This window comes from Bacillus rossius, chromosome 1 (genome assembly GCF_032445375.1).
Source record: "Bacillus rossius redtenbacheri isolate Brsri chromosome 1, Brsri_v3, whole genome shotgun sequence".
NCBI classification, from domain to species: Eukaryota; Metazoa; Arthropoda; class Insecta; order Phasmatodea; family Bacillidae; genus Bacillus; species Bacillus rossius.
The window spans coordinates 9,288,741-9,306,293 of NC_086330.1; the positions used below are offsets into that span (position 1 = coordinate 9,288,741).

General features: G+C 37.3%; 2 protein-coding genes across 3 annotated transcripts; both read left to right on the forward strand.

Annotated features, from left to right (window-relative positions):
* The first annotated feature begins 503 nt into the window (after positions 1-503).
* Positions 504-15,979, forward strand: LOC134531959 (histone-arginine methyltransferase METTL23). 2 transcript variants are annotated; one of them, XM_063368060.1, is made up of 3 exons: positions 504-716; positions 5,371-5,542; positions 14,401-15,979. In XM_063368060.1, exons 1-3 carry the CDS (start codon positions 615-617, stop codon positions 14,811-14,813), a joined length of 687 nt encoding a protein of 228 aa, XP_063224130.1. In that variant the 5' UTR covers positions 504-614; the 3' UTR covers positions 14,814-15,979. The 2 variants fall into 2 exon arrangements, with proteins under 2 accessions (XP_063224130.1, XP_063224138.1); XM_063368068.1 differs by having other exon boundaries at positions 517-556.
* Positions 14,821-15,905, forward strand: LOC134528625 (acyl-CoA-binding domain-containing protein 6-like). The gene is made up of 2 exons (XM_063362377.1): positions 14,821-14,999; positions 15,254-15,905. The coding sequence occupies exons 1-2, from the start codon at positions 14,821-14,823 to the stop codon at positions 15,903-15,905; spliced, it is 831 nt and encodes a 276-aa protein (XP_063218447.1).
* Positions 15,980-17,553: the final 1,574 nt, after the last annotated feature.

Below are 17,553 nucleotides of genomic sequence, written 5' to 3' on the forward strand. Positions count from 1 at the left end.
AATGAGTTTTTATTGAAACTAACTTAAACTACGTTGTTGAAACAGGCCCTAAATTTGAAACCGAAAGTTTTCACTCCGGTAAGTCCTCAATGTTTCACCAATAAATAAAGAGTTGTCAGGGCAAATCGTCTTCTGGATATTTTGATACGATCATCTAATTTTGCTTGTTCGAAATGTTTAGTGTATGGTAATTATAAAGTCAAAGAATAAATACTTTATATAATTACTTAATTTTAACAATGATAAACGTTTATTTTAATAAGGTTATAATTAAAATAAAGTATTTATGTTACCACGCATTCCTTTAATTACAACAGATTATTTATATTGTCAGTTATTTAAGATATTGTAATGAACACAAGCAACATAAATAAATTAAAATCTCATTATTTGAGACCTAAACGTTTGCGAATAAAATATATGAACACAGTGATGTGGACCCCGAGATGTCAGAGATTAGAGAAAGTTTTCTCTAATCTCTGGTATATACTAATACTTTATTTACTCTATGATTGTAATGTTCTTTGTACTATGGACAAAATCACGAACTCGAACGGTATGAACGTTGGTCGTAGATATTGCGAGTTTATTTAGAAGCTTTGAATTTCTTGCCGATGTCCGATGGAGTTGTTGAACAAGTAAAGAAATTTACATTTAAATCTAGCTGCAGTAGGACAGACCTTGAAGGCGAATCTCTAGAAATATTTATACCTGAGGTAAGCCATCATGTTTTTAAAATTATGCAGGCTACTTTTGCTGCTAGAATTATGGTTGTGAATTTTTCGATATCTGTAACATCACGAGGAACGTCGGAATAATAAATGGAATACGTAGGTATGCGAATAGCCAAGCCAAATAATAATTGTATCATTGTATGTATCAAACCTATTAATTCCTTCCATACTACAGGTTAATTGCTATCGCAAAAGTCGGCGCTTCGCTCCTCTGGATTGCCGTAAAATATCCCTGTCAAGGGTTGACGTTAATTATTCACTTTGCTTTGCGTTGATTTCCAAATCTAAAATATACACGTTCTTAGGAATGGAAATCCAAGGATCGGAAACCCAAGTAAAAAAACATGGAGGCAACCACTTTACTGCATAGGCTATCAAACGGAACTGCAAGCAGTAATTATTAGAAACCAGTAGGAATTAATGAACTCTGTTTTGGGTAAATAGGTAAACATCTTTAGTAGAAACATTACATTTGATAATTGCAATACACTCGTAATATTAATTACTTGATTATTAATGTAATACTTTACTGTCGAAAGTTTTCACAAACACACACTCACACGGGAAAACAATACATGTCTGTGGCAGTATCAATGCCCAGGTATTGTAATATAATGGGTTTAAGTACCAGTCTCAATTTAGAAATGCGCGTTTCATGGTAAATAAAGGAATGTTTTTAGTGTTCAAAAAAAAGTGTTCTTGGAATTTATAATATATTTATGAGAAAGCTCTGATGTAAGAAATAATACCTACCTTTAATTTTTGTATATGTCCCAACTCCCCCCTTCTCAACATAATCCCTTCCCCAACAACATCCCTTCCCCAACAACATCCCTTCCCCAACAACATCCCTTCCCCAACAACATCCCTTCCCCAACATCACCCCTTCCCCAACAACACCCCTTCCCCAACAACATCCTCCTAAAACACATTTATGTTGTCTTTTTCTAGAACACCAGCAATTGAGAAAGCTTAATACATGTTTAAAAAAAAGGGTAGAGGAAATGACCATAAAGAGTAGGACAATGTGGTTTGAATCGATACAGATTTCATGTTTTGGTAGCAGTGAAGTTGACAGTATTGTGTATGGGAGAATTAAGTGTTTTAGTTGAATAAAGGTATTGATGTTGAGGTCAAATGTGAAATTATTATGTTAGGTTAGCACTCGTTTTAGTAATGAAAATGAATTAATGGTTGATTAGGTTAGATCAACTACATTATAAATACTTTATTATAATCTGGACGGAACATTGTATCGTACAATAGAGGTCAGTTAAGATCTTACTATAACTACATTGGTATGGGGAAAACATGGGTTTTGGCCAGAATACTGTAAATTCAGTATTTTTCACTTATTTAATTTTGGGTGTCGAAATTAAGACTAAAATTATACCCAGTCTAGTTTGGTTTTTGATACTGGTATATTAATTTCTTGAAATTTAGGATTATCACTATCACATTTCCATGGTATCATGAAGTAACTCTATATTTTGCTATAGGCCTACCAGTATTAATTTTTTGAAAATGGAACTTCGAGATTTTTATCTAAGTATCGTGAACCAGACTACAGTTGGTGTTGCTATCCACAGCAAATATTGTCACGTTCCAGAAATTTCTCGGTGTGGCCGGGTTCAGATTTCTGTCTTTCATGGCGCAAGCTGTGGGCGGGCCACTGCGCCCGTGCGAGAAGCGGCCTCGTTTCATCAGCGACCGGCCGGCGGCGTGTCGTTTGTCCTCGCTGCCCATTCCTCATGAGTCGCGTGGGTCATCGGCCCTCGCGAAGCGGTGGTCTGCTGGCGTAACTAGGTCGCAGCGCGGTGCTCGTTCAGCGGGCTCCGGCCCTGATTGCGAAATTTGGGGGTGGCGGCTGAGGTTCTCTGTAAACATCGGCGGGCCGGGACTCTCAGGAAACGTCGGTGAGCCGAGGTTCTCTGGAAGGGTCGGCGGGGCCGAGAGGGTTTATAAGCAGCCGCTGGAGGTTGCTCGGGGCTCACTCAGGGGGAGGCTATGCTTCTCTCCTGTGGTAACGAGTCGATTAGGGATGTTAGGTTCACTCAGGGGGAGGCTATGCCCCGGAACAGCACTACGTTAATGTAAAGATGGTTGGGGTCGCAGAAGTAATGTTTGAGTTGTTTTTGAAGAGGCCGGACCTGAGCAGATGTTGTTGACCTTATGCTAGACGTAAAGTTTTACTTTTGATCTTAGATGATTTAGAATAATTTTTAAGTTAACTTTAAGGACTTAGAATGAGTTTTAACATCGTAGAAGATTTTGATACCCTCTACCTGCTTGTTGATCAAAGCATTTGTAAATAAAGGTCCCTTTTTAGTTCATTCAAGTTAACCTACTTAATTGTAAAGTAACTTATAAGACTGATTGTCAGAATGCCCTTGATTTTATTTATTTAGTTTAATTGTAAAAGTTAATACTTTTGTATGAGTTTAAGATCTCATGTAATAAATGTACTTTCTTTAGAATTAAGTTTTAACTCATTTAAAGTAATTCCTTCTCTCCAGACCTCCTGTACAGGGGGCGGAACCTATTATTTTAAGATCCCGGGTTGTGAATAGTCTTGATTACTACGTACCTTTTTTTTTATTGCCAAGCGAGTGTAGTTTTTAAGAATTACGGATCCCCCCCCCCCCCCTTCCCGTATTATTTGGTTTATGCTCCGAGTATGACCTTGTTACAATTTGGTGGAGTTTGCCGGGAATGTCCTCCCGCTACATTTGGTGCAGTTGGCCGGGTATGTCCGACGTTACAATATCAATGTGAATTATTCTGCAGGAAGTTGTAGTTAATTCAGGCTAGCTTTATGTCTAAAAACTGGGTAAATATTTACAATCGCGGTAGATGCCAAAAATAATGCTAAAAATCCGAAAATACTTTTATTCTATGCACTTTCACTTCCTCTTTTCAAATCAACCGGCGGAGATAAGAAATTCCAAATACTTTAGGAGATATCGAATTTTTTAATTTCATGATATGTAGAGTCGCGGTAGATGCCAAAAAAAATGTAAAAAATCCTAAAATACCTTTATCATATGCTCTTCAACTTCCTCTTTTCATTAAAAGCGGCGGAGATAAGAAATTCCAAATACTTTAGGAGATATAGAATTTTTTAATTTTGCAATACAAGACCTGTTGAACCATTCGAGCGGCGCCATTTTTGTTATTTTGCCGTGTTCGTGAATACGTGAATCGTGAATGCGGAATTAATAAAATGGTTGATTAGGTCAGGTCAGTTACATTATTAATACTTTCAAACTAAGCCGACATTAAAAATTATTTTGTGAATTAATTTTAATGGCTGTTTAGTTTTAAAATATTTATAATGTAACTGACCTGACCAAACAAACCCGGTCAGAGGTTGAACAGTAAACTAAAATGGTCGATTAGGTCAGGTCAGTTACATTATAAATACTTTAAAACTAAGGTGATATTAAAAATAATGTGAATTAATTTTAATTATTCTTTAGTTTTAAATTATTTATAATGTAACTGACCTTACCTAACAAACCCGTAACAAAGGATGTACAGTAACAACTCACGTATTTTTTTTTGTTACTTATTACTTGCGCAACAATATCAAAATAACAAATAAGACTTTAAAATTAGAAACGTTAAAAACTCACGTAAGTTGGAGGCGGTAATTAAACACCGTTTTAAACAATAATTGAACTAAATAATCACGTATTAGATCATTTGAATTCTGGCCTATCACGAACAATCACGTGACATCATTATCCAATAAAAAAATAGATACTCGTACGTAAACAAGAAACAATGGTGCACGCACGCCACAGGAATGCGCTGGTTTTGTGCTGAAATTTAAAAATTCGATATCTCCTAAAGTATTTGGAATTTCTAATCTCTGCCGCTTTTAATGAAAAGAGGAAGTTGAAGAGCATATAATAAAGGTATTTTCAGATGTTTAGCATTTTTTTGGCATACACCGCGACTCTACATATGATGAAATTAAAAAATTCGATATCTCCTAAAGTATTTGGAATTTCTTACCTCCGCCGGTTGTTTTGAAAAGAGGAAGTGAAAGGGCACAGAATAAAAGTATTTTCAGATTTTTAGCATTTTTTTTGGCATCTACCGCGATTGTAAATATTTACCAAAAACTGTGCCAAACATCTGGGCATTTTTCAGAAAAAGATAATTATGCCACTGCAAGTTAATTCAGGCTAGCTTTATGTCTAAAAACTGTGCCAAACATCTGGGCATTTCTCAGAAAAAGATAATTATGCCACTACATGGTCTATCCAGTGCTCCAGTGTAGCTAAAAGTGTAAACACTATCAAACTAATTGGGCCCAAATTGCAAAATGATCTGCTTAAAATATTGCTTTGCTTTTGGCATCATAATGTTGTGTTCATTGCTGACAGCAGACAGATGTACGGACAGATTCTCATAAAATGAGCTTCACCAGAATTATCTACAGATTGTATGGATGACCTCCACTGATGACCCTAACAAAGATTTTCGGTTAAAGACTAACTTATGATGTTGCTTTAGGACCTTATCTTGCGATTAAAACTCTCTTACAACTTGTGACGGAGTGAAGTGGCGGGGTGCAGTAGTGGCAGGGCACAGTGGCTGAGTGCGGTGGCGACGGCGGCTGTTGCAGCAGCTGCAGGCGAGCTACAGCTCGTACACGTGGCCCTCGGCGCCAGTGCTGGCCTGGTTCCTGTGGGAGCACCGCAGAGAGCTGCTGGGCAAGCGAGTGGTGGAGCTGGGCTGCGGCACCTCCCTCCCGGGCATCGTCGCCGCCAAGTGTGGGGCGGCCGTCACCCTCACAGGTGCTCATCTGTCTCCTAGTCACCGTGTGCATTATTATGTGTTTGTGACAGTGTACTATTCTTTATTTGTGACTATCTTACATATACTTGTGTGAGATAAGTCACCACTTTCTCCCAAAAAAAAATTAAACCACATAGGTATAATATTATAAATTTATGAAAACTGATATAATTTAATAGATTTCACATTTACTCGAAGAAATTATCATTATCTAAAATAATAATGAAAATATTTAGGGTTAGGTCAGTTACTTGAATGAGAATTCTCAATTGATGTTAATATTTTGAAGCATAAACAATTACACAAACTTGAGGGATACCTACATATTTATAGGGTGTGTTCTAGGGTTGTGCGAATGTTCGGTATACCGATACCGAAATCGAAATTTTGCTACTTTCATTTTCGATTTCGGTAAGAATTTCATCTGTCGAAGTTCGTTTTTAGCGAAATATTTCGAGCCAAACGAAAATTCAATAGCTTACCGAAGTTCGTTTGTTCTAGTTGAAAAAGAAATCGTAATTTAATAAAAATGTACAGTATAATACCGGTACAATAACGTTCCTTATTATAAAGTATATTTCACTTAACAAATTTTTTTTAAGTCCCCGCCAAAAATCGTATCTTCGCCATGCAAAACGGTTTCAGTTTAAAGTATCATTTTCACTATAACGTATAAATCCTACTAGTAGCGTGGCATTACTACACCAAAATTTACTTAAACTGGTAAATAAATTTCCAGCTAAATGATTAATGTAGTAGAACAAAGATACACAAATACCACCGCAACGTATATTCTAACCTCTAAATTCTCAAAACAAAGTTAACAAACAGTTGCGCGCACAACCATAGATTATACCGTACGTAGTATGCGACGTGAGCAACACAACACCATTCGATACATCGAAAGACGGAGGTTTGAGAGAAGTATTAATTATTTAGACAAAAGTGTTACGCTACGCTAAAAATACTGTTTGATGTCTGTGCCGGGATTGTTTATTGTTATTGTTGAGTTTATTTTCAGGTTACGTTATTTAGACACCGCATTGTATTTGTGCTACAATATGAATGATCCTGGAGATAAAAAGAAACGAAAGCAATTCACGCTTAAGGAAAAAGTGGATACAGTATACTCAGAGAACTAGACACGGGGAAAAAAGCAAGTCGCAGTTGCGAATACATATGGCATTGCGGCTCTCCTGTAGCTATTTTTTATATATATTTTTTTCTCTTTGTAAAGATATGTATGCATGTTTCAGTGCTAAGTACAAAAACTTGAGGTACCTGTAAGTACTTAGCACTGAGATTCTACTGTAATGTCTTTATATGATTTGCTTGTTATTACTAATAATGTAATAAAATATGCAAATCATATAAAGACATTAATTAGAAAAAAGATTTCCATTAAGATTAATTTACGTGGTGATGAAAAAAACTCACGTTAATGAAAATACGGTAAAATCATAATTTGAACAAACATGGCAGATAAAGTAAACAAAATTCAACCGTGATTACAGTAGGCCTAGGTATCGAAACAAAATCATGCAATATTTGAAAAATTACCTGATTCATTTGCTTTCAAACAGTAGTGTAGGTACTATATTCGTAAAACATACATTCCAGAACTGTTAGTACACTATTTAGTATTTACCGTATACACATAAACAAAGAACGTACCTACTTTTATTCGCACACAGCCAAACAAAAACATTGTCGTCTGCTTTATTTAAATTTGACATACTCTGACCGGCATATAAAATCCTCATAATATACAGACAATTAGACAAAAAGGTCAACAAGTCACTGCATGTAATGACCACTTGGCAGCAACCATTTGTTATGTTTTGTTTTGACCATGTCCCTTGCCTGGTCTACAGCTTCTTGAGCTAGCCATGTGTGACAGTGGTGCAAGATGGCGGCCGTTCCGCAGTATTCACGTATTTTTTCATCAGTACCATGCACGTGATAAATATATTATCATAGACTGCGACATAACGACTGTAAAGGAAATAGTCTGTGCGCTGAAAGATCTGGATTGATTCTTGAAATTTACGAGTGACATGGGGCTGTGTTGTGTGGTCTAGGGCGGATGTTGATTTTTTTAAATAGTAATATATATACATCAAAAGGTACGAAAATGATTTATGTAATAGAATTTATTACTGAAGAGCAAATTTTGGGGCACTTTTTTTCTTTGTTAATTAAAAATTTTCGCTTAACTTTCGTTAAGAATATATTTATCTCATAGAAAAATTCATTTTCGTTTCACTTTCGCGAAACTTGATAAATTTTCTTTCACTTTCATTTCGTGTGGATAAAGTCACTTTCGCACATCCCTAGTGTGTTCCATTAATTTTTTTCAAGCTTAAAGGCCGTTAAAAGTAACGGACCATATCCTGATTCAGTCACCATATTTTGTTTTTATGTTGGTTATCCTGCAACCTCATATTCTGTTTACATTTTTCTCTCATTTGTTGACGGAGAAATAAAAAGGGCATAACAGAAATTGATTTTACTACAATATATTAATAAAGGTGATCAAGAGACATTGGTAACTCAACTTAAGAAATTATTTTAACCTTGTTTCTTGGACTGTCAGATATATTTACATAATTTTTCTCTTTGTTAAGGTAAAGTCTACATTGATTTTTTTTTTGGTGTGCGAAATCCAGTTGAACCTATATTTTCGTGAGCAGTTTTTGTGGATGAAAGCCTTGGTGGCTATTCAGGATCATACAGTATGTTAAAAACCCCTAGACCACCGAAATCATAGATAAATCTTATTTCATTTAAGGACCAATACTTACAACAAAATACCAAATGAAATTACCTATAATCTTATTAAGATGTCCAGTTTTGTATCAATAGAATCCATTAAACCAAAAGTGTGAACAATATTAACGATTAGCATAGATATCACTTGACTGAAGAACCGTATATGATTACTGAATTCTGTACCACAGAATTCATTACTTCGTTGTCTCCCTTCATCACTGGACCTTTTTTGCCCCCATCTCTCCACTGTGGACCTCGGGATGATTTAAAACTGAACCGTTAAGGTGATATGTTGAAGACAGACTTAGTTTTTGGGACTCAAATATACAATAACACCTACTCAACAGTCATTTTGTAGTTTGTGCTTGTCAAAAATGTTCTATAATCTTCGTAGAAATTATTGTTTGTCCACTTTTACCTAAAGTTTATAAAAACAAATATTGTAAATAAAAAAAATTAGCACACTTTTTTTAAGATGTTTTTGTGGATATACGACATTGCTGATGTTACACTGTATGTCACAAGAAACCTCAATAACAGATAAAAAAAAGATGAATATACAAAACAGATGTATGTGCAAACACATTGAAAGCAAGCCAAAATCGGTTAACAGGGTGTCTACCGGAATTGAACACATGGTCACGAATGTCACCGATAAGTCACGATAATGGCCATATGGGTCACATTTTTTTTCGTGATGAAATAATAATTTCCAGTCTACCACTACGGGTGCTTGTTTTGTATTTTTTCTTTTATCATATGTTAAAGCTTAATTTTATATTTAAATTTTCATTCTTTTTCCACTTTTCAGCAAAAACTAACCTACTTTATGTAAATAAATACCGTAATCAAAGAATGTAGACATCAATTATCAATTATGTTTCGTCATGCAAGGGTCTCGCTTTACGCGGCATGATGGGTAGTGTATCGTTTTGTTGACAATATGGCGCCGCGAGCGTGTGTTATACGTGATGGCTATGCAGTTAATCGGTAACTTTTTTATGCTTGCAGTAAAAGGATATACGATGTAATGTATTGGATAATTGAATTTTTCTGCGTCAAAGATTACCGATAAAAAGTATAAAGTGTTTGTGTAAGATTTAGAAGTATTTTCTGGACGCGTGTTTACAAAAACTGTGTTTTCAACATTTTTATATTGTTTTTTTTATTAACATTCCATTGGGTGTTTGCATGTGAAGTTTTAATAGTTAAAAAAACTGTGTTAGACGTATTCAGCACACCTATAGCAGGTATTTTGTAATGTTTTATCAGTGTTAAAAATGCCAGGAAAGTGTCATTTTCAAAACACTTGGTTGGATGAAGAGGAATGGAAATTGTGGCCAAGACCTGGTAAGGATACTTTTTCGGCTTTTTGTACTCTATGCAAAAAATATGTGGATGTTTCTCACTCTGGAGTTAACGCAATTAAATGCCACGAAAAAGAAAAAAAAAAAACGTGAGTTTCTTAATGTTCACAAGTCGGGCAGGCAGAAAATGCTCTCTTTTTGTACAAGGGTACCTGCGACCCTGGTTAGGCCCACCACTAGTTCATCAGAGCCCGGGCCCAGCATGCCAAGTTATGATTCATCTCAGCCAGCACCTAGCATCAGTTCACAGCTTACATCTTGTAGTACTATCCCAGGAGAGAGATATCAAGAACAAAAGCTCTCCACTTTTCTTGTAAGTGATAGTTCAACAAAAGCAGAGATAGTGTGGGCTGTTCATTGCGTCTGCACGCATGCTTCAACCCGCTCGGGAGCAGCTGCAGTGGAACTTTTTCCACTTATGTTTCCCGATAGTACTATAGCTTAAAAAATGAAATTACAAAAGGACAAAGTAGCATATAGTGTCACATATGGCCTTGGGCCTTATTTTGCTTCATTGTTGTCTGATAGTGTACAGAAAAGCCCTTTTTTTGCACTATCTATTGATGAAAGTCTGAATGATATTTGCCAAAAACAGCAAATGGACATTGTTGTTAAATATTGGGATTCAGTAAACAGTATATCATGTACTCGATATCTAACATCTGCATTTCTTGAGCGCTGTACGGCTGTAGATTTGCTTGAAAAAGTGCTAGTGTGTGTTGGTGAAGCCAAACTTTCCCTGGACTGTTTAATTCAACTTTCTACTGATGGACCGAATGTAAATCTGAAGTTGATCTCAAAAGTTACATGAAGAGTACGCTTGATACTGAAAAGGAACCTTTGAATATTGGTACTTGTTCATTGCACATAGTTAATGGTGCCTACAAAATGGCACATACAAAGGTTGGTTGGCAACTTAATCAGTTTTTTAGAGCATTGTATCAACTTTTTAAGAATTATCCATCTCGGCGTGCTGTTTATTCTCAGATTACTGGTTCCAGAGTCTTTCCAAAAAAGTTTTGTGCTGTGCGGTGGACTGAAAACTCATCTGTAATCAAGAGATGCCTGGAAATGATTCCATTTCTGAAAAAATACCTAACAGACAAAGAGCTGGAGAAAACCCTCCCAACACCCAGAACCTTGGCATTGTGAAAAAAGTTTTGTTAGAAGATTCAGTTCTGGAAGCTAAACTGCATTTTTCAGCTATGATTGCGGAAGAGTTGGAAGAATTTCTGACAAATTTCCAGAGAAATGATCCTCTTCTTCCTTTCATTCACCAAGAGTTATTTCTTTTGATGAAAAACATAGGGAGAAGGGTTTTCAAGCAAAGTGTGATGGATAAAATTTCAAATGCTTCTCAGTTGAAGAATATCGATATCAAGAATGAAAATATCTTGCGAAAAACTGATTCCATAGAGATAGGTTTTGGTGCCACCTTCAGTCTCAAAAAGGCAAAGGAGCTTGACTCCCTGAAATTTAAGGCTGACTGCAGGAAATTTCTGTTCTCATTGTATGCCAAACTTAATGAAAAGAGTCCTGAGATAGAGGATTGTATTGGGCTCAACTTGCTTGTCTCCTTCAGTAATGGTTAGAGACTCGGTTAGAGCTCTTAGAGTTAGGTTGCCATTCAGGAACTCATCTCTCACAATCAGTTGGCAGCTGCTGATGGAGAGATTATTCTTAGAGAGTTCACAAGGTTTTGTGAACATCCTGAGGTTTAGAAAGCTGCAAAATGTTTCAACTGGAAAAAGGAAAGCCTTGACAAGTTCATTTTTAATTTGATCAACTCATTTATGCAAGATGCACATGTTCAATTAATCCTATTTTTTCCAACGCTGTGTTTCCATGGAAATGCAGCGGTAGAGAGAAGTTTCTCTTTTAACAAAGATTTTTTGGTTGAAAATCTTCAAGAGAAATCTCTTGTAGCGCAAAGACTGGTTCATGATCATGTCTTTTCACTTCCAGGTGAGTATATTAACTTTGGACTAATTTTTTTTGGGCTAGAGTGGGAGTACTTACAATTTAAATTGTTTTATATTGCAGTACAATTACCTAATATGTTTTACTTTATGCCCTACTGTGTAGACCAACGCTAAATAAACCACCCAAAACAGTGGTTGAGCCTTCAGATTTATTAACAGATTACGGTGAACAGACAAATATCTTACAGCTGTGTATAGTTATTAAATTACTCCTTTACAACATGTTCTAACCTACACCCTATTGGTCCTTTCAATTTACAATACTAGGCCTCTGGATCTTAACGCCTGGTACGTGTTTTAACTGGTCCGTCCCCACCTTCAACTTGGAGTTCTCCCGGGCGCCCGGGGCGAAGGGTTGCGTGGCAGCCGTTTCTTCTTGATGAGACGTCGCCAGATCCTCGGTCCCACACTGGTCTCAGCACGATGACCATTCAGCGAATGCCCTCGCTTGCGCCGCCGCTAACGGTGTCACCCCGGTTTCCGCGGGGAAGCCCTGGCTGCTCCTGTCCACCCGGGGTCGGCCTTCGTCTCCCAAGCGGCGCTTCCCGATGATAGCTAACAAGCAACAGCCACTATGGGGTTCCGCCACCATCCGTTCCCCGCAACCTTTGGCCTCCACTTCCCAGAGACACCTCGCCCGCCACTATCTGGCCGCCCGGCGCGCATGCGCGCACCAGGTGTGACGTCACTCGGCGCAGGTGTCTAAACGGACTTGTCCGTTTCAACTTAACTATTTTGATTAATGATTCATTTGGTTTTTCAGAGGGCATTTCTTCTCTTGCGCATCAGATTACGAAAAAAATGATTTTGGAATTTCGCAATGCCTCAGCAAGACGGAAGGAAGACCTAAGATGGAAACATAACGAACAGGATGAGGTTTTAAATGCAAGAAAAAGAGCAGCACATGAAATCAAATTATTAGAAATAGAGAATGAATTAAAAAAGCTCAAGAAAAGTGTATAAACTGTTTTTAGTATCGGTAAATAGCCTAATATAGAATATTTAGGTTAGATGAAAGTGCATAACCTTGAAAAGATTTTGTGTACTCTATTTCAAAATAGTCTAATGCATAATATATATTAAAATTTTCTGTCATAAATTTTTTTTTAAAAGTCCCCAAAAAGTCACTGATTTTTGCTTTTGGGACTTGGTAGACACCCTGGTTAATGTCAAAATATTAAAGAAAATAGACAGCACAGAAAATTTCTGGAAGGAATTTCTCGAAAACAAAAAAAAAATTTACAGTACTGACAATGAATGGGCTGACAAAGAAGACAGTTGGGATAAGAACAGTCAATACAATCAACACTTAAAAACTTTTGACAACACAGCAACAAATGAAGAAACCCAATGATTCAAAACAGATAATATTGACAGCACAACAACAATGATGCAGTGACTTACATGCAAATCCAGTAATGAAATCGAACAAATATTCTTACAGCACAGACAAACAAAGTAAGCATTTTAAGAAATTATTTCGTTTGTTTTGTTTTTGTTGTGTTGACAGTAGATTTGTTTGATTTTATCATTGCATGTAGGTACATATGCATTGCTGTGTTATTGTACTGTCATATTACCTATTTTGAATCATCAATGGGTTCCTTTGTTCGTCTCTTTGTTTTCTTTTTATTCACTGTTCTTGACATAACTGTAGTCAATGTCAGTCCATTGTCAGTGCTGTAATTTTTTTTTATTTATTTGTTTTTGAGTATTTCCTTCTTGGAATTTTCTGTGCTGTCTCATGTTCTTTAATTTTCTGACATTGGCACATTTTGACTTACTTTATATGTGATTGCACATTCATCTGTAAAGTATATTCAACTTTTTTTTTTTATCTGTTATTGAGGTTTCTTATCACATACTGTGTAACGAGCAATGGCGTACACCCACAAAATCATACTAAATCAATCTTCCCCATTGCAAGATTGATCCAAAGAAAGTCTTCTTAGCTTGTTTTACAATATAAAATATTTCGTAGTCTTCAAATGGAACAATTTTGATGACTAGCTTGAATATCAGAACATTCTCTTATAATGTATAAATTTTGATAACTATTCATTATTATGTCTGTTCACACACTGAAGACTGAATTCTTTCTGAAACATCTCTACTCCAATTAATAATAATAATTTAATTTCTTACCTAAATGGTACTTGAATGTCTTGTTTGTAAAAATTGGTATATGACGTCTTTAAACATAGTGAAACCATATATTTGTATTTTTAGCTATAGTAATTCCACATTGCATACAAAAGATTAGGTACATATTATATTAAGTTTTAAAATTAATCAATATCTGTAAGTAATCTTAAAATGAGCATGTAGAAAATGTTCAATAAACAGGTCACAATATACATATTTCCAAGTATAAAATATGTATGCACAAGATTTATATACAAAATTTATACATACATATGCATAACAAAATTGTTTTGTAGGGGAGAGTATTCTTATCACTTATTGTCTTTTGGGGAAGGGGGTGTAGGATGGTGCTGTTATAAAATGTAATTTTTATTAAACAACAAATGCAAAGCATACACCGTAGTAAAATAATTTTTATGTTTCAATATAACTTGTCCATGTATGTTGACAAATTAATTTGTCTTTATGTTCACCTGGTAATGTAACACCATACTTGAAGTATTTGCTTGTTAGTTGATAGACGATGTAGTTAACCGTGTGTTTGTAGTTTGTCAGGAGGGTAAAGTAAACGTGGTGGCGGGCGTGTTGCAGACAGCGCCAGTCTGCCCAAGAGCCTGCAGCACGCACGGCGCTGCTGCGAGGTGAACGGGCTCACCGCCGGCCAGGTGCGGGTCCTGGGTCTCACCTGGGGGCTGTTCCTCGGTAGCGTGTTCACGCTGGGCCCGGTGGACCTGCTGCTGGGCTCCGACTGCTTCTACGAGCCCTCCGTGTTCGAGGACATCATCGTGACGGTGTCCTTCCTGCTGGAGAGGAACCCGGACGCCAAGTTCCTGTGCTCGTACCAGGAGCGCAGCGCGGACTGGTCCATCGAGCACCTCCTGCGCAAGTGGCGCCTCTCGTGCGAGCACATCCCGGTGGGGGGCCTGGGCGCGGGGTCGGGCGTGGACGTGGACGAGCTCACTCAAGGCCACACCGTCCACCTGCTGCAGATAACCAGAGTCTAGCGTCGGCATGGCGACCAGGGTCATCAGGAAGTTCTTCGTGGGCAACCTTCCGTGGACGGTCGGTTCTCGTGAGCTCAGAACCTACTTTTCCGAGTTTGGGCCCCTGGTGTCTGCCAACATCATATTCGACCGCAACACCGGCATATCTCGCGGCTATGGCTTCGTGGTTTTCAGCTCTGACGTAGGGTACGAAAATGTTCTGAAGAAGCAAAGTCATTTCCTAGAAGGCAGCACATTAAGCGTGCAGGCGGCAACCAATTAACTAAAGCACGCTGACCTCTGCTTTGACATGGAATACTTTTGATTCCAAGTATTGTTTATTTTTCTAGTGGTATTTCTTAAATGGCCGAAGCTACAGCGTCGTCAAGTGACGGGTCGTGTTTCGAACGAGCGGCGGAGCACGTTGCCAGCCATCTCGCGATGGGCTTGTCGCCCGACAGACTTCTGCAGCTGTACGGACTGTACAAGCAAGCGATCGCCGGTCCGTGCAGCATCCCTAGACCTAGTTGGTACCAGTTGCAGGCAAAGCAGAAGTGGGATGCATGGAAGGAGCTGGGAGAAATGTCTTCAGAAGATGCGATGGAGCAGTACGTGGGACTCGTCAGGGAACTCGACCCGGGCTGGGACGACAGCTCCGAGCTGGAGACAAGCAAGCACAAGATCGGTTGGGTTTCCGTGAGCTCCATGCCGAAGCCCGACGACGTGGTGGAAGCAGAGAAGACGGTGTTTGACTGGGTCAGGGAGGGCAATGTCAGCAAACTAGAGGAATGCATGGATAAAACGGAAGCGAATGCAGACATCGACCGTCGAGATGCTGACGGAATGGGTTTGATTCACTGGGCGGCCGACAGAGGCCATGCCGCGGTGCTGCAGTTTCTGGTCCACGAGTTGCATGCAGATGTGGATCTGAGAGATCGGGACGGGCAGACTGCGCTGCACTATGCTGCATCTTGTGACCACAGTGAAGCTGTGAAGTGGCTGCTGGCTGCAGGAGCCTCTTCCACGATCGCTGACAGTGACGGCCTGACTCCTGTGGAAGTGGCAGGCAGCGAGGATACTGCTAACCTTTTTCATTCTTGTGGAAATAAGTAATTGTACTCCTAACAAGTACATAGTAATTATTTAGAAATTGGAAACTAAATAAAGGACAGCCAATAAGTAGAAAATTTGTTGTATTTCAAGTGCATCCATCTCCCTCACCAAATTAGGCCAATTAAATACACCTAACAAATTATTTATTTCTGTTACGTACACTAAAATTTCACCTATGACCTAAACCTGTACTCAAATTTCACTTAACCTTGATGTAATTTTCACTTATGACCCAAATATGTACCCTGAAATGGCATGATTATACTCAATACTAACTATAGTATCTTACACTAATTTTATACCGAGCTAACTAGAACTAATTATGTTTCTAAATTAAATAATCTTAAATACTAAAAATGTTTTCTTAGGTATCGAAAATATTGGATTGGTAATTTTATTGTGATAGATATCTTTTAAACAAATTTTCAATTTAGTTTACTTGGCAACATAAACTGACATTTGGGGAAATTGGCTGGCTTAGATTACTGACAATAAGGTTAGGGCATAAATTGAGAATTTCTTTCCAAGAACTACATGCAAAGGTTGCCATTAAAGCAGTTAATCTCCTTGTATGTTCTAATACTTATCACACTATGTTATTACATTGTCAGGATGATGTAATAATGCTGTAAACCTGATAGATCAGCAGTTCCCAATTTTTTCCGTCAGGAACCCTACGATCGACTTTCCTTTTGGCGAAACCCCAACTCCTTCAAAGAAAATTATTTGACATCAATTGTGCCTGCTTTATATGACATTCGTCCTGACCCGCAGAACTCCTGTGACCGTACCACGGTATCCCAGGTTTCCGGGGAACACCTTTTGGGAACCACTGTGATAGAGAGATGGTAAAAAAAATTAGCCACAAAACAAAAAGTTATGTTGTACCGATCAATACTTAATTTTTTGAACGAAACTCATAACAGTAAAATATGGTTTAAGTTATATTATACTTGACACAAAGTATATATGTACCTACATATGTGTTTGAACTAATACGGGTTTTTAACAAGTCATAATAGAGAAAATTTCTCTTACAAAATTGAGTCTACACAGGAACTCTTTGCTATCAGGCCAGAAACATGGTTTTGAATTAATTTGAATACATATAGGTGTGTATGTAATATTAAATCACACTTCAATAAAAATGCTTGAAATGTTCGTGCAGTTTTTTTTATATCAATTAACTGATGTACAGCATATTTTGGAGCACATTGCAAGGTAGTGATGTGCACCCCTTTGTTTTACTTTATGAAGTATTTTTGAATTTATGTTTTTTACAACTTTAAAGCTGTTAAATAGTATTTAGTTAAATTATATAACAATCTTAAACTAAAAAATAAATTGTGAAGTTTTCAAGGATCATGTTAAATCTGTCAGCATAATTACGTTTATAAATTACAATAATTATACGATTGTGCTTGATCATTCTGCTGAGCTGGGCTGAAATATACGAGAAGGTGCTCAAAGGAAAGTCTATTGATTATTGTTCTTTTTACAAATATTAAAAAAAAAAAAAAACTTTTTTTTTAAGGTTATAGTACACTAATGACTCATCTTAGCACTATGAGGTATGCTCAATTAAATGCTTGTTTTCAGGGTTTTACATAATTCAAATTTTAAACCACTGTGAAACTCGTTAATTTTA